Source organism: Sapajus apella, unplaced genomic scaffold (assembly GCF_009761245.1).
Source record: "Sapajus apella isolate SASKATOON/1434 unplaced genomic scaffold, GSC_monkey_1.0 scaffold66, whole genome shotgun sequence".
NCBI classification, from domain to species: domain Eukaryota; kingdom Metazoa; phylum Chordata; class Mammalia; order Primates; family Cebidae; genus Sapajus; species Sapajus apella.
Window position 1 is genome coordinate 8,790,057 of NW_022437006.1, and position 25,983 is coordinate 8,816,039.

The window sequence follows — 25,983 nt, forward strand, 5'->3', positions numbered from 1 at the left end:
CAATGCAGCTTACTCTGAAGTCCTCTCATTTAGACTGTTTATTTCCCACACCACATGTATGCTTGCTATAGGAAGGGGCGTCACTTCCAAAATAGCACTATCTCACCCTCGGGAAAGAATTCAATCTCCTTTAATGTTTATGGCATCTGTCTCTTTCACTACATTTTAAAATTTGTGCCGTCTATCTATGGCATAGTCACTGGAGACTTTGGAACTTGAAAACATTCTTTCTCTCTACCTTAGGCTGGGATTTGCCTTGGGAAATTTTTAATGGCCTTTGGAAAACTTGTTCATCAACTAGAATCTAAATTTGCTTGACTCCTTGCCTCCTCATATGTGGTGAATTTCATTTCCTATTACTTAAGCATTCCATTTCCATAGCTATACCCCTGAACATGTTACCCCATCAAAATTAGGCAACCCTCTGAAATATTTCAACTCTTAGCCCTTGAGACTTCTTTCACTAATATATTAAAATAAACAAAATAATAAAGATTTTTTAAAAAACAAAAAGATTTAACAACAACATTCAACTGAATAACCATAGAAAAATGTTTATGGTATTCATCAAAGAATTATCTTTAAAAGATACCAGAATCAGACATATTCCAAGCTTTTAAATCAATTGAGAGACAGATAATTATCATAATATATAAAAGTGATCAAGAAGCAAGAACAAATTATCCAAAGAAATTATTAAAAAGATGAGTGATGGTAGATTTGCTCTCCTGAATAATAACTAATACTCACTAGAAAGTTATGATAAAATACTATAGAATTAGTATCCTAAGACACAAATAGATTAATAGAGAATAAGAAAATCTTAGAAACAGAGTCAAATACATGTAAATATGTCTAATATAACAGAAAGGTGCAATGTTCATCAGCGAACAAAATAATTATTTAACAAATGGTACTAGAATTGTTGGTTAATTTGCTTAACCAAAAAAAAGTTAACTAGATTATTATCTCACATACACAAAAAAATGAATCCTAGGTTGTTTAAATTTAAAATGAAAAAAAGAAGGGGACATTCAGAGGCTGGATAGTAAATATTTTGATGAATAAAAAGAGGACAGGGCCTTTTAAAGGATGACAACGCTGAAAGCAGAACTATTAGGAAAAGACTGAAAGACTCAAATACATGGCCTTTTACATATTTTTGATTGAAAAACACTTAATAAAAAACAGTATGAAAATATATTTGTAACATATATAGTAGATAAGTTTTATTATAAAAAGCTTGTACAAATAAGAAAAATGCAAAGAATTTTTAAATTGCATAATGTACATGAAAAATTAATTCATAATACAAATACAATGAATGTTTATACATTGTTGGTGGGAATGTAAATTAGTACAACCTCTACAGAAAACAATATGGAGATTTCCCAAAGAACTAAAAATAGAACTACCATTCAACCCAGCAATCTCACCATTTGGTATCTACCAAAGAAACAGAAATAATTATAGTATATCAAAAAGACCACTGCACTCATATGTTTACTGCAGGACTATTCACAATGGCAAAGTCATGGAATCAACCTAAGTGTCCATCAATCCAATCCATCAATGAATAATTAGATAAAGAAAATGTGACATGTATATACCATGGAATATTACACAACCATAAAAAAGAATGAAATGTGTTTTGTAGCAGCATAGATGGAGCTGGAGACCATTATTCTAAGTAAAATAGAAACAGAAAATCAAATACTGCATGTTCTCAGTTATAAGTTGGAGTTAAACAATGGGTACACATGGAATACAAAAGGAAATAACAGATGCTGGGGAGTTCAAAAGGGGAGAGAACAAGGGGCATGAGGGTTGAAAAATTACCTATTGAGTACAATCTTCAATATTCGTGTGATGGGTACACTAGAAGCCAAAACTTCAACTTTATACATATATTTATGTAACAAACCTGTACATGTGCCCCCTGAATCTATAAAAATAAAATACATTAAATATTTTTTAAACAAAAAAAAAAAAAAAAAAAAGAAATTGTCAACAAACATAATGAAAAAAAATTCAACAATCCAGATTTTTACCTCCACTTTAGTCCTTTATCCCAGACTCCAGGCTCAAATATCCAACTAGTTGCACTACATTTCCACTTAAATAGCTAACACACCTCTTAAACATAGTATGTCTAAATTCAATTTGATCTTAGCCACTCTCCCAAATATAGCTCAATTACCAGCCTTTCCAGTCTTAGGTATTAACAACTATGTCCTCTTACTTCCTTGATCCAAAAACTTTGTAATCATCCTCAACTCCTCTCTTTCACTCATACCCATTTCTCACCATTAAAAACCCTGTTGGTTCTACCTTCAAAATATATACATCCAAAACCTAATCACTTCCCATAACTTCGATCTAATGAAACTTCCATTATTTCTTCCCTATGTAATTTCAAAAACACACTTGCCTTGCTTAAAATGTGTAACCAGCAACCCACTGCCCTTGGCATAATAATAAAACTCCTTAATTTAACCCCATCCTACATCTCTAGCTGAATCTCATATTATGACTCTCCACACAGCAGTCACTTCTGCCACCTTTTACAGCATGACACCTCCCTACACAGAGCCTCTACATATTCAATCTCTCAGCTTACACATTCTTCCTTCCCCTCTTCACTATTTAAATGCTATCTTTCATTAGAACTCAACGCCAACATCCTTTTCTCAGGAATGCCTTCCCTGATCTCCCTGATAGTAGAATTTTACTAATTTCAGGTGCTTTATCAACACCCTATGGCTGCACCATTGCATGGCATATTTGATCATTTCATGATTACAGAAAAGAGATTCAGTGGTAAAACACTCATTTCACCTTTATTTCACTTAATTTCTATATGCCTAGAACAATTATTCCATATTACTATTTCTAGATCATTTCAAGAAACATTCTCCAGCTCCTAAATTCATTCCTGGGCACATGGAAAATTCAGCCAGGATAGTTAATTCAATTCTTACATCCCACTTCATATTCTACTGATTATCTCCCCCAGCTCTAAGTCCTTCAGCATTTAGGAACTGCGGTCTGAGGAGACAGTAATACATTAAATAAATCAGTGAACAAGTACAATGTGCATCTTGTTCTATACCAGCCCACTGCCTCCCTTCTTTCTAACTAACAAATAATAGTGACCTTTCTGAGATTCAGGGCCTGAGAAATGCTAGAGATAGACTACAAGCATGAATATAGATGGGCAAATTATTAACATTGCTTTGCTGTAAAATGTCCTAATTTCTGATCAGAAAAGCTCACTTTTTTAATTGGTTTAAAGGCCACTTTCTTTCATTGATTTAAAAGCATAATGCTTACCTACAAAATAGTATGAAAAGAATATGTTATCTACTGCAATTTTTTCTCCTCCTCAACACATAATAAAGGATTAGCTTCCTAAATTTCATAATAACGATTTAGGCAAACAAACAAACAAACAAAAGGCTCTTGGTTTGTGGTTTCCTATAAATAATGCTACAGTAAATTACAGGATCCTAAAACTGGTTGAAAAGGCTTCATTGGTTAAACAAAGACCAAGAGAATATCCAGGGCCATCTGCAAACACTCGCTTTCAGCATCATGAGGTATATTTGTGCGGGCTCACTAATTCCTTGTAAATCACCATCTTTTAAACCACAAGAATTGAGTGGCACAGTGCACAATTCTAAGAGGATGGATTAATGAGAGAATTTTTACAGAGGAGAAAAGAGAAGTTAAGCTTTTGGAAAACACATTGTCCTAAAGTTTTCTAATGCTGGATTGCTCTTATTAATCTTCTTATTCTTATAAGATCTACAATAAAAAACCAGAGACTTCAATGTATGTGGAGTACTAATAGTTAACAAGTTGGAAGAGAACAGTTCAATTTAGCATTGAGACAGCAAAATCTTTCTCAGCAGAAACACCCAGCATAAACTAAAACTATTTTACAAGACTATACCAAGCTATAAAGGCCTAGGAAATTAGACAGATGTGATTTATTCCACAAGTACTCAGAAAAAGACTTCATCTAATAAAAATGCAAAGAAAACTTTTTCAAAAAGCTTCTGGTACGGAAGAATTCTACATGATCTCTAACTTTTAAGAATTCCAGTTAATAATCAAGGTAGGTCTGGACCTTTACATAGATACTTTTAATTTTAATTCAGTGTGTTTTCTCTATTCTTTATTTGCCAAAAACCAGTAAAAATCCAATCAGAAGACATTTGCTTTTGAAATTTCTCTTCCCAAACTATCAGATTTGATAGTTTCTGTTCCATGTAATGAAGTCTTACAAAGTAATGAAAAGTTGCGCTTTTGATAATAGGCATACAAATTTCATTTTAAGGAATACTACAAGATTTACTTTTGATTCTTCCCTCTTACTAATCACATAGAAATAAGTATTATAAAATCATATTTCCTAAGTACTTACATGCCCATTGAACATATGGGTAATTAAGGTCCTTGATGTCTCTAGAACGTCACAAACTCTTTCAATTCTCCATTCAAACTGATTTTCTATTTCCATTGATTAAATATGTTACAAATCATATGAGACAGTATAAGAGACACTGCATATGTTTACATTGTGGCACTGCCACTTCACTGGCTGGCTTATCTCAAGCAAGAGAAGCAACCTCCCTAAGCTCCAATTTCATCTGTAAATTGGGAGCCATTATGAGAAACAAGAGAGATGATTCTGTTAAGTTCTCACACTTAGAAAATACTTCTAAAATGTCAGCTTAAAACATCCCTAAAACATATCCTGACATCTTACTGCATACCTAAGATCAAAAAAGGAGAGAGAAAGAGAAAGAGAGAAAGCAACATTGAGCTCCTGGACAGTCAGGAAAGCACACCTGTTAGGTAAGTCCTTCCTAATCAAAGTATGCTCCATGAACCAGCAGTGTTTGTCTCACCCCAGAACTGGTTAGAAATGTGAACTCTTAGGCCCCACCCTGAAACACTGATTCAGAATTTTTATTTTAACAGAATCTCCTGATGATTCATATCCCCACTAAAACTTAAGCAGCACTGAGCTAAGTGACGTGTTTCTGTATACAGACCTTACAGATTGTCTGAAAAAAATTCAGGTCTCAGCAAAATTACCAATGTTATGAATCACGGAGGTCACTTTCCAATGGTTAAAATCATGAATATTATATCTGTATATTATCTATTGTGCTACATGGGCTGAAATTTATCTTTCCTGGGTTGCTGAGTTTGTTGCACAAGTATTTGTAAGACATCTCCTTATAACTTGCAATAATATTCATAAGTGAGGGCTATTATGAAGACAGCCCCAAATATTTTTTACACTCTCAATGTAACTAAAGTATAAAACGATCAATAACTCCAGATCTGAGTCTTAAATCCTACAATCCTGAGGTGGCCCTATGGCTTAACACAAGTTCCATGTATCCACTTCTCTAATAGAGACAACATTCTAGCAACTGGGGTGAAAGGGATGTGAACAGGAGCTGCTGCCATTTAGAAACAAAATCTAAGTATAGGCTCTAGTATATAATGTAGGTGAACTATATACTGTGGCTTAGAGTGGGATTGCAGCAGCCATTCTGACAAATAGATGTTAGCAGCTTAACATTCCTGAGCTGGAGGAAGCTCCACTCTTACCACCAACTCCAGGAATGATTTTTAAGGCAATTTCATGTGGTCTTTTTTTATAGTGAAAGATTTTTAAATGGGGGTCAGCTCTTGCATAAAAGGAAATGTGCTTAAACTGTATTCCATATCAACCATCTTTAAACTGAAATGTGTCTGTATTGGTCAGGCACCGTGGCTCACGCCTGTAATCTCAGCACTTTGGGAGGCTGAGGCAGGCAGATCACTCAAGGTCAGGAGTTTGAGACCATCCTGGCCAAAATGGCGAAAACTTGTCTCTAATAAAAGTACAAAAATTAGCTGGGCATGGTGGCAGGCACCTGTAATCCCAGCTACTTAGGAAGCTGAGGCAGGAGAATCACTTGAACCCGGAAGGTGGAGGCTGCACTGAGTCGAGATCGTGCCCCTGTACTCTAGCCTGCGTGACAGAGCGAGATTCCGTCTCAAAAAAAAAAAAAAAAAAAAGAAAGAAATTCATCTGAATTCTGCTTTATCACAATCATCTCTAAACTGAAAAAGTGAATTCCTTTCTGGTCCCTCATACTAAACTCCCATATCATTATGTTTCCTTCATTTAATTCTTAAGCTACAATAATGTTAAGCCACCTGTAAATATGTACAGAAAACTGAAGGCCACATACCATTTTCAAGGCAGCCACTGGAGAGGTCAGTGCAGCTGAGTTGTTATTTTGCACGTTTGGTTGAGGACATAGGTACTGTGGCTTTATTCTCCAATGGGCACTACATTGCCCCTTTACCTTGATTGTACAGTTAGGCTGTCGGAGTTACTACTTGCCACGTAATTGCCAAAATCAACTTCTAAGATGCTTCAAATTGCATATGTCTCATTCTCCCCTATTCTTATTTCAAAATGTAATTTTGTATGATCTCAATTGAGAAGAAAATAAGCTCATTTATAAAACAATTGCTTAAAAGCACTGCAGATAAAAAGTTGCATTTTCTGTCTCAGTTAAGTGCTTTTCTTCTCTCTTAAATTGAGTCTTCTATAAATGATACCTAGATTATTGTTCTTTTGCTTTGGTATAAATCTGAAATCCTCTCACTTACTTTAAAGCCTTGTGATACTAAGAAGGAGGACTAGCCTTCTGATCACCTAAAGAATCCCATTTTAGTCCCCTAGAACTGTGCTAGACAGTTTAATTATTACTAGAGATAGATTTGCATAACGCTTTCTTCTGAAAAGTCTTAGGTCATTTAAGCAATGTCATTATATGCACAGAGAAATTCTTTTGAGAAAGTGTAATGGGACACGAAAAATAATAAAATCCACAAAATACATTTATTCAAGGATTTTAATAATGAAGAGAAATTGCAATTCAGAGTGAAGAACTAGAAGCTGAGTATTCTATTATTTTAAAATAAAATATGATTAAAATAGGCACAGTAGAATGCCTTAGAGTCAGAGGACAGTATCCGTGTTATGTCTACTGGGAAACCACATTCATATCAGAAAAAAAGGGGAGGTGAATACATTCTTACGCCATCTGTGGAATTTACTGAAGATGCAAAACAGCAATTAATTTAACAATAATTTTATATGAGTTCACCAGACAACATTGTTTGTGGTAAAACAAGAATAGTTGGGCTTCCATTGACTATCTCTCATTAAAATAACTCCTATAAATTGTCATTTTCCTGTCAAGGTTGCTTGGGAAAGACCAAAAAAGTCCCCCAATGCCCTTTCTAAAGACCTAGTGAAACCTGGAGAAATGTGCTGTTTTCAGACTTCTCTCAGCACTGCCACCTAGTGCTCCCTTGCTAAAGGAAGAAAACATGGGACCATCTTTTTGTAGAATAATTAGGCAAAAGCTAGCAATATTTAAAGTGCCATAGTCTTTGACCCAGCAACTCTGCCCTTAGCAACTTGCTCTATAGTTAAGGCCATAAGACTGTGCCAAAATTATGCAGTAATGGCTTCCTGCAATATTGTTTCTCATAAGAAATATATAAATGAGTTGGAAACAATTAAAATATCTTTACAGAGGGAAGAAATAAAATTAATTTATATTTAATATGAAAATATCTCCATATATGTTATTAGCAAAAAAAAAAAAAGTCCAAGAAAATTTTTAATATCATTTACAATATATAAAAAGTCTAGAAAGCCAATGTGAGTGGATGCATTAAAAGTCATCTGGAGGGATACACAAACCTAAAAGTTTGATGGAGAAATAATAGGGAGATTTTTATGTTTCATTTCACATCTGTTTGTATTGTTTGCATATTTATTATATGCATGCATTATTTTTAATTAAAGCATTAAAAATACTGTACTAGGATTGGGAATAAAGAATGTTAGAGTTAAACAACTTACACTACCCAGGACTGGCATAAAGGACATAGCAGCTAAGTCACTGTTACATTGTAATCACTCTGATTCTGCCCTACATTTCCCTGGCATTCCAGCTATGAGCTGACTAATTAACAGTAGATTTATATTTTTCTAAAGATCATTAAAATATATCACATGGTGTCTCATAGTAATTAATCTGAAGGCTGTATTGTTAATTATTCTGCTATATTAATATATTGCCAATTCAGTATTTTTCCACTGATTTGACATTTGCCAATTTTTATAATGTTTAAAAGGTAGCAGCATGCCAATTGCCTTTTTGAAGGTTTTTTTTTTTTAATTAAGATAAAATTAATGACAGTACAGTATTTAGGAAGCCTACAGGATTATCTTGAGGAAATCTCTCTTTAATAAATTTAGCTATCTGTCTTTAGAGAAAACATTCCCTATCATAAGCTCATTTTCTTAAAGTAATACACAAATGAACTATTTTCTTGTCCATTTGTCACATATTCCTATAGAATTATACAAGTATTCTAATTCTATGATTTATCCAATGTTATTTCAAATACTAAATTAAAATCATATTTTAGTGAGAAAAGAGAGTTGAGACCAAGGCTATATATGGGATTTCCAGTGACACCATTAGCTTTCAGCTCATTCAATTGTTTGCTGTGACATAATATTCTTTATTGACTACAGACTTTCAAGTAATATTCTTAAAATAGCACATCTGATATGTAAAATAACACACTTTCCTTTTGATTGCTACTTCTACCTTTTCATTATTACATAATTTCTCTCATTCTATATTGGCATTCTGGTCATATGGCCCCTCGTGTCTCTATCACACCAATTAATTTATAATTGTGTTCATGCCTGAGAACCTCTAGTACATCCTGAATATTTTCCATGCTTCCAGCATAATTGCAAGAACAGCTAGGTTTATTGGTTACTTTATTTCAAAATTATTTCCTTTTTTAACATAGCCTACAAAAATTACATTTTCCCCTCTGTTAAGAGCAACAAAAAAAATTATTGGTAAATTATACTTCACTGATTTTTATTGAAAAATGAAGAATACATATTCAGAAGTCTCTGAATCCGTTTTATCAGATTATCATCCAATTTTTTAAAATCCCTAAGTACTTGAGTGGCAATCATTTAATCTCTACTACCCCTACTTTACCATGTATTTTAAGGTGACAGGACTAAAATCATCTATATTAATGTGCAAAGAAAATAAGCCTCCCAAATTACCACTTCCTACTAAAAGCAAGAAAATTATTCTTTGAAAAAGTATGAATACAAAATATTTACTCTTATTTTTTATTATTTAATATTAATGAAAGCAGCCCATAAATATATAAAAAGGCACTCATCTTCATTAGTCACCTGGGAAACAACAAATTTAGGCTGCAGCATAATATGATTTACCAACATCATTTATCAGAATGGTTAAAATTAAAAAGACGAAAAATGCCAAGTGTGAGTGAGAGTGTGGAGCAACTGGAATTTTCACACCTTGTTAGTGAGACAATAAACTAGTATTACCACTTTGGAAAACTGTTTGGAAAACTGGTTTTGCAGTAGAGCCAAACAGTTTTACCCTCTAACCAAATAATTCCACTGTTATATATATATATATATATATCTCCATCAGAAATACATACATAACGAAGACCAAGAAACATGTAAAGAATTATTCTAGGAGTATTATTCACATATCCCAAATCTGCAAACTACCTAACTGACATCTAACAACAGATTGAATTATGGTACATTAACGCAAATAAAATATATGCAGCAATAAGTATAAAAGATCTGCAATGGACAGCAAAATGATGCAATAAATATGAATGAGTGCAGCTACATTTTTTATCTGCATCAAACATATGGATGAGTCTCATAAAGATGATTGTGAGTACAAGAAGCCAAACACACAAAACAGTACATAATAATGAGATATTAGTTTTGGGTTTCAACCTTTATTAAGATATGCCCACAATATTGAGGAAGAGAGTGGCCTTGGGGAAATCAGGACACAATTTGAGAGAAAAAATATTATCTTGCACTACATACTACTATTCAATCTTAGTAAAGTCACTTAATCTACCTGGCTTCATTATTCTTCTCTAAAACGGGGATAATGAAACCTTACCTCCCAAAAGCAAATGGCTGTTTCAAAGAACCCTTGAGGTCCTATGTAGCTTTAAGATCTAAAGCTAATGAACTAATGAGATCATTTCACTACTTTGTATTTTTATCAATAACAACATGAGTGACCCTTTTAATAAAAAAAATAGTTAACATTGTTCTAAGCACTTTACATGTATTACCTATTCAATCCTTACACAGCCCCTATGATGTAGATATAATTGTTATTTCCATTATACAAATGAGGCAACTGAGGCCATTAGAGGTTAAGCAATTTGACCAAAGTTTCATAGCTAATAAGTTGTGGAGTCAGAATCCAAACCCAGAAAAATCTGACTTGAAACTCACAGACTTAACTACTCAATATACAAAGACATCACATTAAAGTCCACCTTAAACTAAAACGGCTTTTAAAACTAAGTTTAAAATAATCCAATGTCTAATCAACAGAGAATACTAAAGTGTAATCTATATTATATACTGAAACTCAGACCTTGCTCAATCAAAACCATGATCTTTTATTTATTCATATAATTCTGGACTCTGAAGAAATACCACTTAAACTAACTGTTGCTACTAGGCAAATACCAGTCAGTTCTGGTGGTCACATTCACTTTCCTTGTATTTGAGATCTCTCTAGTAACGGAGGAAAGACATTAGAGCAACAGTTCAGGTTTGCCTCAGATTCCCTGTTTTCATGAACCACCTTTCCTGTGAAGCAGAGCTCTGTGTACAAGCCTGAATCTACAATCAATATTAATAAAGAATAAATAAATAAAGGCATGCATCCATGTAATAGTAGGAATATTCAGAAAAATTAAATTATTTTCTAGGTTCAGTGACCTTTGGCAATGTTTGATTTCCTAGAATTTCAGTCAATTATTTTCTCATAATTCTTTTTGTTTAAATCTGGGTTGAGATTTTATGTACTTTAATTATGTCTTGACCTCATTCTACTTCAGAGTTAAAGTCACCTAAAATATTTATACTTTCCATTTTCTACAGCTATCAGGAAAATGTGCCACTAAACCTCCCTAGTTGTTAGTTGATAGCCTGAGACAGGGATAAATGATATGGAGGAGATAGTGACTGAAGAGGAAGATGATGAGTGGTCAAGGCAAACTCTGACACCTAAGACTCAACTAGGATTCCAAAACACCTCTGGTGAGCTTAGCTCCAGGTCAATAAAAGCAGATCACTTAGATTAATTGTAACAGATGGTTTTTAAAAGAAAAAGAAAGCAGGCTGTCAAAGCACAGTACTTTCAGATGGAACTTCTCTAAGACCTCTAACTAACTGCCTGTTCCTGAACATCTTGGAATTCTCATTATGAGGAAGATGAAGATAATACCTACTTATAGAACTGTAAGGATCAAATGAGGCACAAAGTATGTGCCTTGTAACCTACGGAAGCAATATGACTTCATTATGGCTGTGATTACTATGACTTTAATGATTTGGCCTTGGCATTCCTGCCTTCGGCTTTTATCCTCTCTGTTTAACTCCAGTACACATTGTAATGGTCCAGGCAGGAATTAAGCCCCTCCTCCCAACACTTTGTTTATGTAGATTCAAATAAAGAAAAGGCTTGGCTTCTTCTGACTTCTTTCCCAGAACAACAACCTTCTTGCTATTCATCAGTATCTATATTCAGACAACGAGCTAAGTTGAAGTTACTGAAGGAAAGTATAAAGGAAGCTGCAAAATAGGACTGCCCAGAAATGTGCAAACAACTCTGATGAAGCACCCTGAAAGCATTAAAGGAAGAACACCAAAAAGTGGCCACATGTACGTATTTCATTCATTTCAATCTAGGCAGAGTCAGGTTCAGCAGTTAGGTCATATGTTTTACTTTCCAAAGACTTCAGAAAGAGTAAGAGATTGATCGCTTTAAACAGTTTTCAATAATAATCTATTTTACTGATTTTTGTCATTAAAAAGGCAGTTGAGCAGAAGAGTTTCAAAGATAGGATAAGTGCAGGGTCTAAGAAGAGGGCTTATATTTGTACGCAAACGAGTAAAAAACATAGGAATTTATCTCTACTCCACTAAAATTAGATTTTCATAAGTTATAACAGTGATACTACTGGCGAATTAACATAGGAAAATGAGACTATTTCTCTTCACATGCAACAGTAATACACACACACATACACAACATCACAGATATGTGTAACTACTGGTTTCTCCCACTTTAAATGCATATGAAAATCTGTAGTATCTAAGCAAGTCAATCAAAAAATCACTATTACATTTATTTCAAGTGTTATTTGTCTTCTACAAGACTTTTCAGAAATACATTTTCTGGATATTGCCAGTGACTTATTTTTAAATTGTGCTTTGCGGAAACTCATTCCAAAAAAGAATCTCCAAGAATATTCACCACATGAACTAAATGCTTATTTCCCTAAGGGGAAATACCTATGGCTGTTAACTGAAATGTCTTCCTAGCTCTAGCAAAATGTTAAGTTCATTAAAACTAAAATTTTAAATCTTTGAAATAACAAGCAAACATAGGCCTAAACCCTCTTATCTGATATATCATTAAATGTGAACAGCAAGATAAAGTCACTTTATCCTTATTATTTTTTAGCCATATTCAATGACAGCATATGGCTTTTTTTTTTTTTTCCATTAAGTTGTGGTCTGCTCACTGATTACTCACTTCGAGCTTTATTTTCTATAAGAAGCAGTTTATTTCAATCATTAACACCAAAGACTGCCTGAAACACTCTTCCTTAATGAATCTCAAAATATTTTATCATTTCATTATGTCTAACTGTATGCTTGTTGGGAAGAATTCAAGCATTAGTCCGATTTAGCCTACAGTATGCTCTTGGTAACAGAGATAAATGGCAAGATCAGAATTAAAATTCACTTCTGATGAATCTCTCACAATAGCCCGTTATTTCAATCAACCTGTATCTAATAAAACTGACATCACTTAATGCATATCTGTCATATCCATGAAAAACAACATAGAATTATGGATGGAATGAAGGATAAAAGAAGTTAAAGCAAAAAGTATGATTCCTTGCTATTGTATTATGAATATGAAGCCATATATATACATATGGTCCTTCTTCCTTCCTCTCTCCAACCACCTAAAAGAAAACTATAGGACATCACCAAAAGCCTCCTGTTATTAAGAGAAGTCCCAGAAAAACGCAGATTATTTCCCACCAAGGAAATTAGCTAGTAACATGTAAGAAAAATTGTATTCAATCCTTTCTAGTTCCACTGAATCGACTTGACTAGGCTAATAGGCTTTTATGAGATGGATTGGCTTCTATGTAAAGCCTAATAAAATTAAATATAAATGCATTCTTGAGGGAATTAAATCAATGGATTACCCAGCAACTTCCTGATTTTTCTCTCATAGCTTGTCACTCTCACCAGCAGTTGCACATTGCACACTGTGTAGGCAAGAGTAAGATATGGCCGCAGTAAAGGAGTTGGGTAAACATAACATTCTAGCAAAAGCAGATGTTAATTTCTCTCCCCCTTCCTCCACCTGCTGTCTCCCTCTCTCTCTCCACCCCACCTCCTCTCACCACTTTGTCTTTGTGAGAGTATACATATAAATACACTTGCATTTACAGAGCTCTACATATTCCACAAACTTTAAAACAACTTAGTTTTCATGTATGTTACTACTCCTTTGTGCAAAAAATAGCTAAATATTTTAAATAATCTTTTTAACAAAGGTTTAAGTGAAGTCTTTTAAAGTATAGGTAAAATAGAGAAATTATTTCCATTATTTATTGAATAATCTAAAACCCAGTTAAAGATAGTTACAAATGATTCAAAAAGTATTTTTTCACAGCAGAAGTGAACACTATATAATAACTGCTAAAAGGCAGAAAGGCTTCCACACACAGTGGTATGAGCCTTTTTTTCCTGAATGAAGGTCATGGCCCTATCCACACTAAACTACCCTATAATCATGTGAACTTCTTGTTTGGGCTAATGGAACAGCATATCTTCTGCTGTGGAGGCCACTTGTGTCATGCATTTCCTTGGTTACTGTGGCCATGTGGACCATTCTTAACCTATTTGGGAGATACTTACAGTAAATAGTACAATGAGTGAAATGCCTTCCAGTAAGTTTCTTATGTATCTTTCCTACTAAAACACTATATGTAATTGATTACTCCAAGAAAAATTTGTCCTGCTGGAATAGAGGCATAGCATTTTAAAATGGAAAAGTACTAATAACCTAAACAGAGAACGTATTCTTCCTTTTTTCTATCACTTCTGAAAGCTATGTAGCTTGCCCAGATTAAACCAATGATGGGTGAATATTTACTAATGCAGAGCTTTATTTTTCCAAAGAAAGTATTCATCATAAAAGTTATGCTCACATTTGCATTCCTTACAGCATTTGCCATCCACATATGCAAGAGCCGACTTAACAGGGCAGTCAGGATTTGGACAGATGAGAGTTTCACACTGGATGGTTCCATTCTGAAAAGGAAACAGTATTTAAAGAAATTCCAAGTTGAAGTTTAGTCGTATTCAAGAATTTTTTAATCCATTCCTTAAATTTTAAACTCTTCATATGAAATGTCATAAGTACCACTATTGTCTTTAATCATGGCTCTTTAGCAGGACCCATCTTTTACAGGGACAGTGTTAAGGACATAGGTGGAGGGGAGAGGACGATGTGACAGGGAAATGGTAGGCCTCACAAGGGTAAGTCTGGAATACCCAACAAACCCAGATTACTCATAAAATGAACATCAACAAACCAGTAGAGTTGTGGAATAGCTGCTGCCATCCTGGAAGTCCCAGTCTCAAGACCCAGAATCTCTCCATGGATATTTAAACTTGAGAAGACCACTGCCAGGAGGCGAGGCAGTGCTGACAATCACCAGAAGGAGGTGCCAAACTGGAGACAGGACCACCACAAGGAATTTGATTCCTAAAGATCTCCCAGAGCTCCCAAGTAGCTGGCTACTCAGGTTTTCCCAGTCATTTTATTGACTTCACTATACCACATTCCATCTTTTACTCAATTTGATTTTTGCTCCCCATTTAAAAAATTTAGGAACATATCATGCTCCTGAATAAAAATTACATCACACACATACGAACTTGCACGTGTGCACACACAGACACAGACACACCCACACACACACACAAACACACAGTTCTGAACTATTCTGATCTTTTTATATGCATAATATTCTGTTTTTGAATAAACTGGACGAACTTGGAAAATTTTTTTTAAAGGCTAATTTACATAGATCTCTGACTTCTTTCCAGAAAACCAGCTTTAACAGATGAGTTCATGTGTAATTTAAAAGTTTAAAACCAAAATCATTTTAAACTTTTCTTTGAAAATGAACATATATTTCTGAAATCATAATGCATAAAATATTCTACTTCATTAGTGAGCAATTAGCGAAATCACATTTATTTAAACACTGTAATTTGTATTCCACTGTATTAGTAAACTATTAGATTGTCTCAACCATTTAAGCTCTATCATTTGTTTATATTTCTTGATCTGGACATAATATTTAATGCTGCATGTAACTTAGCTTCATTAAAATGCATTCATAAAAAGACAAGGGAAAAAAATATCTCTGGAAATGTTAAGGATAAGAGGATAGTCTTCTTTGGGAATCACCTTACTTAGTTTAAATTGCTAACTTCATGTGTGTACCAATAAACTTAAACTTTATAGCATTCCTAAACCATAATCATCTTTAGAGGATAGAAGGTGTTTTTAATAATGCAACACATTTCTTTAGATGTGACCAGGTTTGTTGGCACTTTAGTGTTGTGTCTTGAGGAAATGGGTCTTGAAATTTTCATGATTACATTGTTTTAATAAATATTTAAAGAGTGGGAGCATCTGAATTCCCTTAGTCTGAACTCAAATAGAAGCCGTACCAGGCATGTGCAGTTCTTACAGCCATCTGTCCAGGACTCAAATTCTCGGTAGGTGGTTCCCTTCATGGTGCAAGTCCTTTCACAATAGCACTGATCCAATCTATTCATTCGCTGCTCAGCTCGAGACAGCTGTGGCACAAAAGAAGGGGTTTTACATTGTTCATCCTTCCAGCAACATAGAAAGTGAAACGTTCCAGCAGGCATTTAATTTTTTAAAAGTATGTAGCAGTAATGATGGCTGTTCTCGTCAACCACTTGACATAAACATATTTAAGACTTTAATTTAAAAGAATGAGTTTTTTTCCTCTTCTTTTTGTGATAAATTTGCTCCCTGGCTTAGAAACAAACAACATAATTTATAAGACACGAATCAAAGGTTAATTCAAAACAGCATCACTCAAATGCAGAGAAGCATTTTCCAGGAAAATGTTTAACTTCATTAATATGCTTACTCAAGTATAAAAATAAAATTCAGAATTTATATTGTATAAGAAACAAATCATATACCATACAACACAGCCATCAGGTAATCTGTAAATACCATACAAAATTATAAGTCTGGTGAAATTGTAGGTAAACCTGGTATGTGCTTAACAATATTAGTAAATAATCCTAGAACTGCAACATAGTGGTAGAAAGCATTTATGGTACCATTTCTTTGATATGATTCTGGTATCTATATTCTTGACACTGTCCTCCTGCCTCCTTATTTGTAATGAAAAGCTAAATAAAAATAAATAATAATAAAAACGAAACAATAGGTTTTGGGGTACATGTGAGCCAAAATGCAATAAAAAAAATAAAAAATAAAAAAAACTAAACAATAAATTCTCCTGTAGTAAGCAGTGTATAAACTAGGTAATCTGTCTCTTTCCTGATTTGCTGAACCATTTGTTATACAGATGGCTAGAATTTTAATATTTATAAGCCTTTTCTTAAGCAGGGATTTAGATTCCATCCTAGCAAACAGTATGTTATAAGAATATCCTCGAGGGGAAAATCTATGGTTATAAAAGGAAGTATTAGGAACATCAAGGATTTTTAAGCTTCCTCACTGTATTTTTTAGTAGCTTTTACCTTGGCTGATGTTTTGGCTAAAATATCCTGTAGCTCCATGATTTTCTGCACAAGTCCATGGAAGTCATTGCAAGTTGGACAGGCTGGAATTACAAACACTACATTGATCAAGATGCATTTATAAGGGGTTCAATCTGGTTAAGTCTATGCTGACAGCTAATATATGGGAACTCCACGGTGCAAGAACTAATAGACTTACTGCGATTAAGATCTGGGCACTGAGCAATAAATCCCTGGGGCATAACAAGTAATTGCACATCTTGCATTATACCCTGTGTGTGAAAAATAAAAAAAAAAAGACATATTACTTTCATTTACCCAAATTATGTTCAATGGTCAAGTTCATGAAGACAAGCATTACAGAATAGACTCACCAAAATCCCTGAGTAAAAAGTCTTTGTTAATGCATTATTTCTACTTCATACCAAAGGGAAGGAAATTCATCAGGCACAATAGATGATTCCCCATGTATTCTCCTATTGATAATGTTTTTAAAGCCTTAAGATTTAAATGTCAAGATATAATTAAGAGGCAATAGTTATGTTGTTTTGAGAAGTTATTTTTAGTTAGCCACTAACGGCTTGAAAATGACCTTTAAAAAATCAACGTGATAATCACTTCTGGCTTCAGCAACTCTGACATTGATACCAATTTTAAATTAACTTTAATTATTGAAAATGATAGAAACACTGAGTCATGAAAGCATGCTCATTTGAGCATTTCTCATTTTTCATTTGGATCTTTGAACACTAATTTCTCAGTTCAAAAAGGACAATAGATTTATTAAACAGCTACGGCAAGATATAGTGATGAGTTCTTATGAGTACAGAAAGTTTAGCATGAATTTTTTAAATGCTAGCTGGAAATGACCTGTTTCACACAGTAATTTTTACCATGTTTATAGGCAAAATTTACATGCATACTTATTAAGGTATAATTAGCTTCCAGCTTGCTGGGGTCTTAAAGCAAAGGACAATGGTGGCTCAGAAATGATCTGTCAGACACATCCAGCTGTCTCTTTTATCTGCCACCCCCACCCTTTCTTCATGGCCTTTATATATTTTATTAAATTATTATTTTACTTTATCCATTGGAAAAAATGCAAACAAAATATCTAATGATAGGAATAACAGTACCAACATGATATCAAGATAATTTTAAATATACCTATAAAAATTTACCAAACACTGGACTAGCAAGGGTTGGATTAAATGGAAGCAAATTGTGTAACAGCTCCTATTACTTAGAAGCAGCAACATAAAAATAAGGCTACCAAGTACAGTTACATAGTTTGTGCACTGTACAACTCTAATCGATACTATATACAGACTGCAATAAAGAGAATGACCCCTAAAGTTGTGCACATAATTGATGTGTGGAGATTCTGAGGCCACACTCAGGCTCCACAGGAAAGACTGTCATGATTCAACAGAGAAGAGATTTGGCATTCACAGCACACATCTGCCATCCCTTACCTGGGAAAAGAGTATGATTTTAGGATTTGCAAGCATAGAGTCAATTACCTATTTGTGCCACTTACTAGTGTCCTGGATTTGAGCAAGTCACTTAACTCCTCTGTGCAGTTTTGTGCATAGTAAAACAGAAAAAAAAAAAGACCCTGCATCAAGACTAGCAAGGCTAGGATTAGATGGAATCATATTTTTCAAGTATCTGGTTTCCTGGTAACAATGTTTAAATAAGTTTCCAAAACACCTTTATAGAATTGTAAACTTTGCTTAGAAAACAATTAAATTTGCCAGTACCCACTCTGCCTTGAAATCTATGAGTTAAACCTATCACCTATCCTTCTTTGATTTGGTAATCGTTGAGCCACTTCCATGTTGTAGGCACTATCATAGTCACTGGGGGAATATGATTACACTATGGGCTTGTAGTCAAGCAATATTCTGGACTTTATTTCTTCATCTTTAAAATACAGAAAGAAGTGACATGTCCTTTAGAGCCTCTCCAATGATGAAATTCTATGAAGTATTGTCTCTAAGTACATACTAAAGGAAAATACATAAATTATGGCTGCTTTTTCTTTTGAAAAATTTGTGCACATGTGTATTCCTTTCTCACTTTCTGCAGTATGAGACCATGAATAACATATACTAGAAAGCTTTCAATCCTCTATTAACATCATTGTAAAAGTATCATCAAAGGTTATATTTCAGTGGTGGAGACTTTATTTGTATGTTAACATTTTAGGTTTTCATTACTTTGAAAGATTAATTCAAAGAATGACATGTTAACTGCCCTGATTGCAGCCTTGTGATCATTTCTGCAATGCCTAAAGATTAAACACATTGAAAAAAGAAGAGAAAATAATGTTTGCTGGCTAAATAAAATATTACTGCTTAAAAAAAATAGACACAAATTTTCTAACGTACAAATCAAATCATTTTGTTTCACACCATAAAAACTAAAATCTACTTTTTGAAACTCATTAGAAAACATTTACATTTTATTCTCAGACTTTTGCCAAAAGATACCTTAAAATATCCATGTGCATTATTTCTCTGTCCTAGCCAAAATGTTGCGCCTAGAGGCAAGTCTGTGGAGGGCTTTTCTACCACCCTTTCATAAATTCTGCAAAAAAGAAATATCAAAGAAGGAACGTGAGTAGACAGTCATTTCTTAGAATCTTCCCTTTCCTAAAATGAGGACATTACACTTACTTATTGCAGTCAATGTGTAAAATCAAATGGGAAGCACTGATGGCTAAGGAGAGCTTGTGCCACTTGTCATCAGCCAAAATGTAAGGAAACACTTCTGTGTGAGGGCGGTGACTGCCTGAGCGGTAATGCAGTCTGACTTCATTCCGATGGCCACTGCTTTCAAGTTCCAAGTACCTGCAGAGAGAAGAGCCACATGGGACAAGTTAAAAATAAAGTTCAAAAATGATTGAGGTGACCTCTGCCTACAGAAGGATGGAACACATATAATTTTTACTAGTTCTCACACTAAGTACAATCAGATATCATATACCAAACACACACACACACACACACAGACACACACACACACACACACACACACACACACACACACAGAAGAATCTGGAAGACAGAGAAAAGGAAGATATTCAGGATCCAAGGAACAATATGGTAGTGAGTTCAATGGGTTTCCATTTTGTGTCATATATCCTAGACTGGAGCTCAAGAAGCCCACAAACTGGAAATATCAATAAATGTAGACCTAAAAAATTCCCAAGATGAGTCTGCTTTCTCTAGCCAAAGGAAAAATAAGGATCAGCCTAGCAAGAAAGAAACTTCTTGAAATAATCTCTCGGTTCCATTCAAACAACACAGAAAAAACTGTGACCCCATCCCAAACCATGCCAACCAAAAGCTAAGTGAGAAACATAGATTTCTACCCTGTTCAAGCAGAAATGAGGCACCTAACACCAGAACAGTGTCAGAGAAGGCCAAGTTGAGAGCCAAGACTATTAATCCTGCCAGGCAGTAATGAGCCCCCACAACCCTATAGCACTAGTGAAGACCATATAATGAGGAGACTGGACTTCCATCTCCATTTGGAAATAATGAAGCACAATTCCCTTTCCCCACTGGGATAGTATCAAAGGAAACCTACTGCAGAGTCAGGAGTTTTACCATCATCCAGCAATAATAAAACCACCCCTACCACAGTACCAGCAGAAACCATATAGGGAACTGGAACTTCCCTCAACTCAGAAATAAAAGAAGCTTCCCCCTCAACTGTCAACAAAGGCAAATGGGGAATCTAGATTTCTACCTCCACCTGGCAGTAACAAGATAACACCCTCCCTTCCCCTGCCAAAGCAGTGTCAGACAAAACAGGCAGGTTAAATAAGATTCAAGTCTCAGAAAATGATACAAAAGTGTCCAGTTTTCAGTAAAAAATCATTAATTATAGAAAGAACCAAAGACATCGCCAACTGATTGTAAAAAGACATAGAACAGAATCAAGCTAAAATGATAAGGATGTTAGAATTACCCAACAAATATTTCAAAGCAGCACAGACAAAAACAAACTATTATAAACAGACTTAAATGAAAAAATAGAATGTTTCAGTAAAGAAAAATGGAAAATTTTGTTTAACACCAAATAGAAATTTCAGAACCAAACACCTACAATAACTGAAATGAAAAGTTCAGTGGATAAGCTAAACAGCAGAACAAAAGTGATCATGAAAAGAATCAGTTGACTGGAAGACAGAAAAAAAAAAAAAGTATCCACTGTGACAAATAGAGAGAAGATATACTGAAAAAAGAAGTTGAACAGAATCTTAAAGAGCTCTTTTGTAACAAAAAATCTAACATTTGTATCACTAGCATCCAAAAAAGAGAGGAGAAAGAAGTCAAACTTAAAAAACAATACTTGAAGAAATAATGGCTGAACACCTTTCAAATTTGGCAAGAGATATAAACTCACAGATTTAAGAATCTAAGGAAACCCTAAACAAGAAAAACTCATAACAATTTTTAACTTCATATCAAGCCATATAATAATTAATCTGAAAACTAAAAACACAAAAAAATATTGAAAGCAGACAGAGAAAATCTTGCACATTAAGTACAAAATAAAATTAGAGTGACAGTGTATTTCTCAGCAGACACCATGGAAGCCATAAAGAAGTGGTAAAATATTTTTCATGTGACAAAAGCCAAACAACTGTTTACACAGAATTGTATACCCAGCAAAAACATCCTTCAGGAATGAAGGAGAAATCAAGATATTCTCGGATAAAGGAAAACTAATAGTATTTGTCATGAGAAGACCTACTTTAAAAGAACAGCAAAATAATGATCTCTAAACAGAAAGAAAAAGATAAAATAAAAAACTTTGGAAAACCAGGAAGGCAGAAAGAAACATAGTATGTAAAAAAATGTATAGGTAAATACAATAAGCTTTCCTTTTCCTCTTGAGTTTTCTGAAGTATGTTTGACAATTGAAGCAATAGCTCAAAATGGAAGCAAAAGAGTTTGTGTCCTAAATGCATGTTAAAAAATATTTAAAGAAACTATATTATAAATGAGTGAGGGTAAAGGAACACAAAAAGAGCTAAAATTTCTATACATCACTTGAACTGGTAAAATGACTACACGAGCAATCAGTCATAAGTTATGTATATATGGTGGGATATCTACAGCAACCACTTACAAAGCTATACAAAGGAGACACACTCATAAACATACAGATAGAATAAAACTGTAAAACAAGCAGCTCATGTTAAGAAAAAATAACAATAAAACAGAGAACAAATATGAAATAAAAAATAAAGTGACAGACAAAATAAAGCATATATATAATTTTATTTAAAGTAAATAGTCTAGATACATCAATTAAAAGAAAGAGATTAGCAGAAGGGATTAAAAACCATGATCATATTCTGTCTGCAAGAAACTCACTTCAAATACACAGTGCTGTATAGGCAGTTTGAAAGTGAACAAATAAAAAATAATATATACTGAAATTATTAGTCAATGGAAAGCAGAAGTGGCTAAATGAATATCAGAAAAAATAGATTTCAGAGCAAAAAAAATACCAAAGACAGACAGAGATGCTATAAAATGATGAAAACAATCAATCCATTAAGAAGCACAACAATTCTAAATGTGTATTACCAAAAACACAGAGCTGCAAAATATGTGAAGCAAAAACTGATAGAATTGAGAAAACTAAATGGTTAAATCCACAGTTACAGTTGGAGACTTCAATGCCCTTGTTTCAACAATTATTTGAACAATTAGCCAAAAAATCAATATATAACTCAAAAACACCATCAAGTAACAGGATCTACTCAACATTTATAGAACATGCCACACAACACATTCCTTTCAAGTTCCCATGGGATTTATATACCAAGAAAGACCATATCTTGGGCCATAAAATAAAACTCAACATGTAAAAGAATTTAAATCAGATAGTGTGTGCTTTCCAACCACAACAGAATCATACTGAAAATCAATAACCAGATAATCTCCAAATACTTTGAAACTAAATATATTTCTAAATCATCCACAGGTCAAAGAGAAAGTCTCAGGGAAATTTTTAAAAATACTTAAAACTAAATTAAAATTGAAATAAAATATCAAAATTTGCAAAAAACAGGTAAAGCAATACTTGAGAGAGAAATTTATAAATTTATAGCACTAAAAGTTTAGTCCCAAATCAATAAGCTCCCACCTATAGAGCAAAAAAAAAAAAAAAGGAAGAGCAAAATAAACACAAAGCAGATAGAAGTAAGGACCTAATCAAGAGCAGAAATAAATAAAAATTAAAAAATAGAGAAAAATCAATGAACCACAAGCTGGTTCTTTGAGAAGATCAGTAAAATTAATGAGATAACTAAGAAAAAAGAGAAAATATATCACTATTAAGAAGAAACCAGGAGATTTCATGACAGACACTGCAGACATTGAAAGTTTAATATGGGAATACTAAACTCTAGACATGAAAATTTGACAAATGACACAAAATGAACTAATTCTTCAAAAGACACAACTTATAGAATATGAAATTGATTACTTGTGTAGTCCTATAATTATTTTCTTAAAAAATTGATCTCATAACTTTAAAACTTCAAAAAATTAAATCTCCAGGCCCAGACAGTTACATTGGAGAATTTTCTTACATACTAAAAGAAGTCATTCAATTCTACACAATTTCTTCCAGAAAGTAACAGAGAGAAAAACTAATAAATTAATTTTATGTAGTTTAATATTGCCTTGATACCAAAAACCATATAAAGATAGTACAAAAAAGAAAAACTAAAGATAATATGCTTCCTGGGTACACATAAAAATGTTAACAAAATATTAACAAATAGAATTCCACAATATATAAAAACAATGATGTACCACAATCAAGTGGGCTTTATTCCAGAGACACCAGGCTGGTTCAATATTTGAAAATCAATCCACTATACTGGCTAGCAAAAGAATAAAAATTATTTTATCATATTGACTTATGCAGAAAAAGCATTTGACAAAATTCAACACCCACTCAAGATGAAACTCTCAGAAAAATAAGAATAAAGGGGAACTGTCTCAACCTACTATAAAGCAACCACAAAAAACTACAGTTAACATCGTACTCAATGGTAAAAGACTAGATGCTTTCTCCCTAACATCAAGAATAAAGCAAACCTTTCTGTTCTCATCATTCTCATTCAACATAGTGCTGAAAGCGTTAGTTAGTGCATTAAGAAAAGAAAGGAAAAGGAATACAGAAAAGAAAAGAAGTTATGAAATCTATATTTGCAGATTACATGATCGCCTACATAGAAAACCTAAATGAATCTAGAGGAGCTAGTACTATTCCTTCTGAAACTATTCCAAAAAACAGAAAAAGAGTGACTCCTCCCAAACTCATTTTATGAGACCAGCATGATCCTGATACCAAAACCTGGCAGAGACACAACAAAAAAAGAAAATTTTAGGCCAATATCACTGATGAACATCGATGAAAAAATTCTCTATGAAATAGTGGCAAACCGAATCCAGCAGCACATCAAAAAGCTTATCCACCATGATCAAGTCCACTTCATCCCTGGGATGTAAGGATGGTTCAACATATGCAAATCAATAAATGTAATCCATCACATAAACAGAACCAATGACAAAAACTACATGATTATCTCAACAGACACAAAAAAGGCCTTCGATAAATGCTAAAAACCTCTTAGGTAAAGGCCTCTTCATGCTAAAAACTCTCAATAAACTAGGTATTGATGACGCTTATCCAAAATAATAAGAGCTATTTATGACAAAGCCAATGTCATACTGAGTGGGCAAAAGCTGGAAGCATTCCCTTTGAAAACCAGCATAAGACAAGGATGCCCTCTCTAACAACTCCTATTTAACACAGGATTGGAAGTTCTGGACAGGGCAATAAGGCAAGAAAAAGAAATAAAGGGTATTCGAATAGGAAGAGAGGAAGTCAAATTATCTCTGTTGGTAGATGACATGATTGTATATTTAGAAAACACCATCGTCTCAGCACAAAATCTCCTTAAGCTGATAGGCAAATTCAGCAAAGTCTCAAGATACAAAATCAATGTGCAAAATTCACAAGCATTCCTATACAACAATAATAGACAAACAGAGAGCCAAATCGTGAGTGAACTCCCATTCATAATTGCTACAAAGAGAATAAAATACCTAGGAATGCAACTTACAAGTGACATGAAGAACCTCTTCAAGGAGAACTACAAATCACTGCTCAAGGAAATGAGAGGACATAAACAAATGGAAAAACATTTCATGCTCATGGATAGGAGAATCATGAAAATGAGCACAATGACCAAAGTAATTCATAGATTCAATGCTATCCTCATCAAGCTACCACTGACTTTTTTAACAGGATTAGACTACTTTAAATTTCATATGGAACCAAAAAAGAGTCCATATAACCAAGATAACCCTAAGCAAAAAGAACACTAGAGGCATCACGCTACCTGACTTCAAACTATACTACAAGGCTACAGTAACCAAGACAGTATGGTTCTTGTACCAAAACAGATGTATAGACCAATGAAACAGAACAGAGGCCTCAGAAATAATACCACATATGTACAACCATCTGATCTTTGACAAACCTGACAAAAACAAGCAATAAGGAAAGGATTCCCTATTTAATAAACAGTGCTGGGAAAACTGACTAGTCATATGCAGAAAACTGAAGCTAGACCCTTCCTTACACCTTATACAAAAATTAAGTCAAGATGTATTAAAGACTTAAACATAAAACCTATACCCATAAAAACCCTAGAAGAAAACCTAGGCAGTACCATTCAGGACATGGGCATAGGCAAAGCCTTTATGACTAAACCACCGAAAGCAATGGTAACAAAAGCCCAAATTGACAAATGGAATATAATTAAACTAAAGTGCTTCTGCACAGCAAAAGAAAGCATAAAAGGTAAA

At 33.8% G+C, this 25,983-nt stretch overlaps 1 protein-coding gene across 1 annotated transcript in view; it reads right to left on the reverse strand.

The window, feature by feature from the left end:
• The window catches only part of NELL2 (neural EGFL like 2), a 365,165-nt gene that overhangs the window by 247,715 nt on the left and 91,467 nt on the right, over positions 1-25,983 (reverse strand). The window contains exons 5-10 of the mRNA XM_032248374.1: positions 19,750-19,923; positions 19,564-19,660; positions 17,268-17,340; positions 17,069-17,151; positions 15,992-16,120; positions 14,455-14,557 (exon numbers count right to left, since the gene is read on the reverse strand). Of these exons, the coding sequence (XP_032104265.1) occupies positions 14,455-14,557; positions 15,992-16,120; positions 17,069-17,151; positions 17,268-17,340; positions 19,564-19,660; positions 19,750-19,923 (659 nt within the window). The remainder of the gene's footprint in view (positions 1-14,454; positions 14,558-15,991; positions 16,121-17,068; positions 17,152-17,267; positions 17,341-19,563; positions 19,661-19,749; positions 19,924-25,983) is intronic.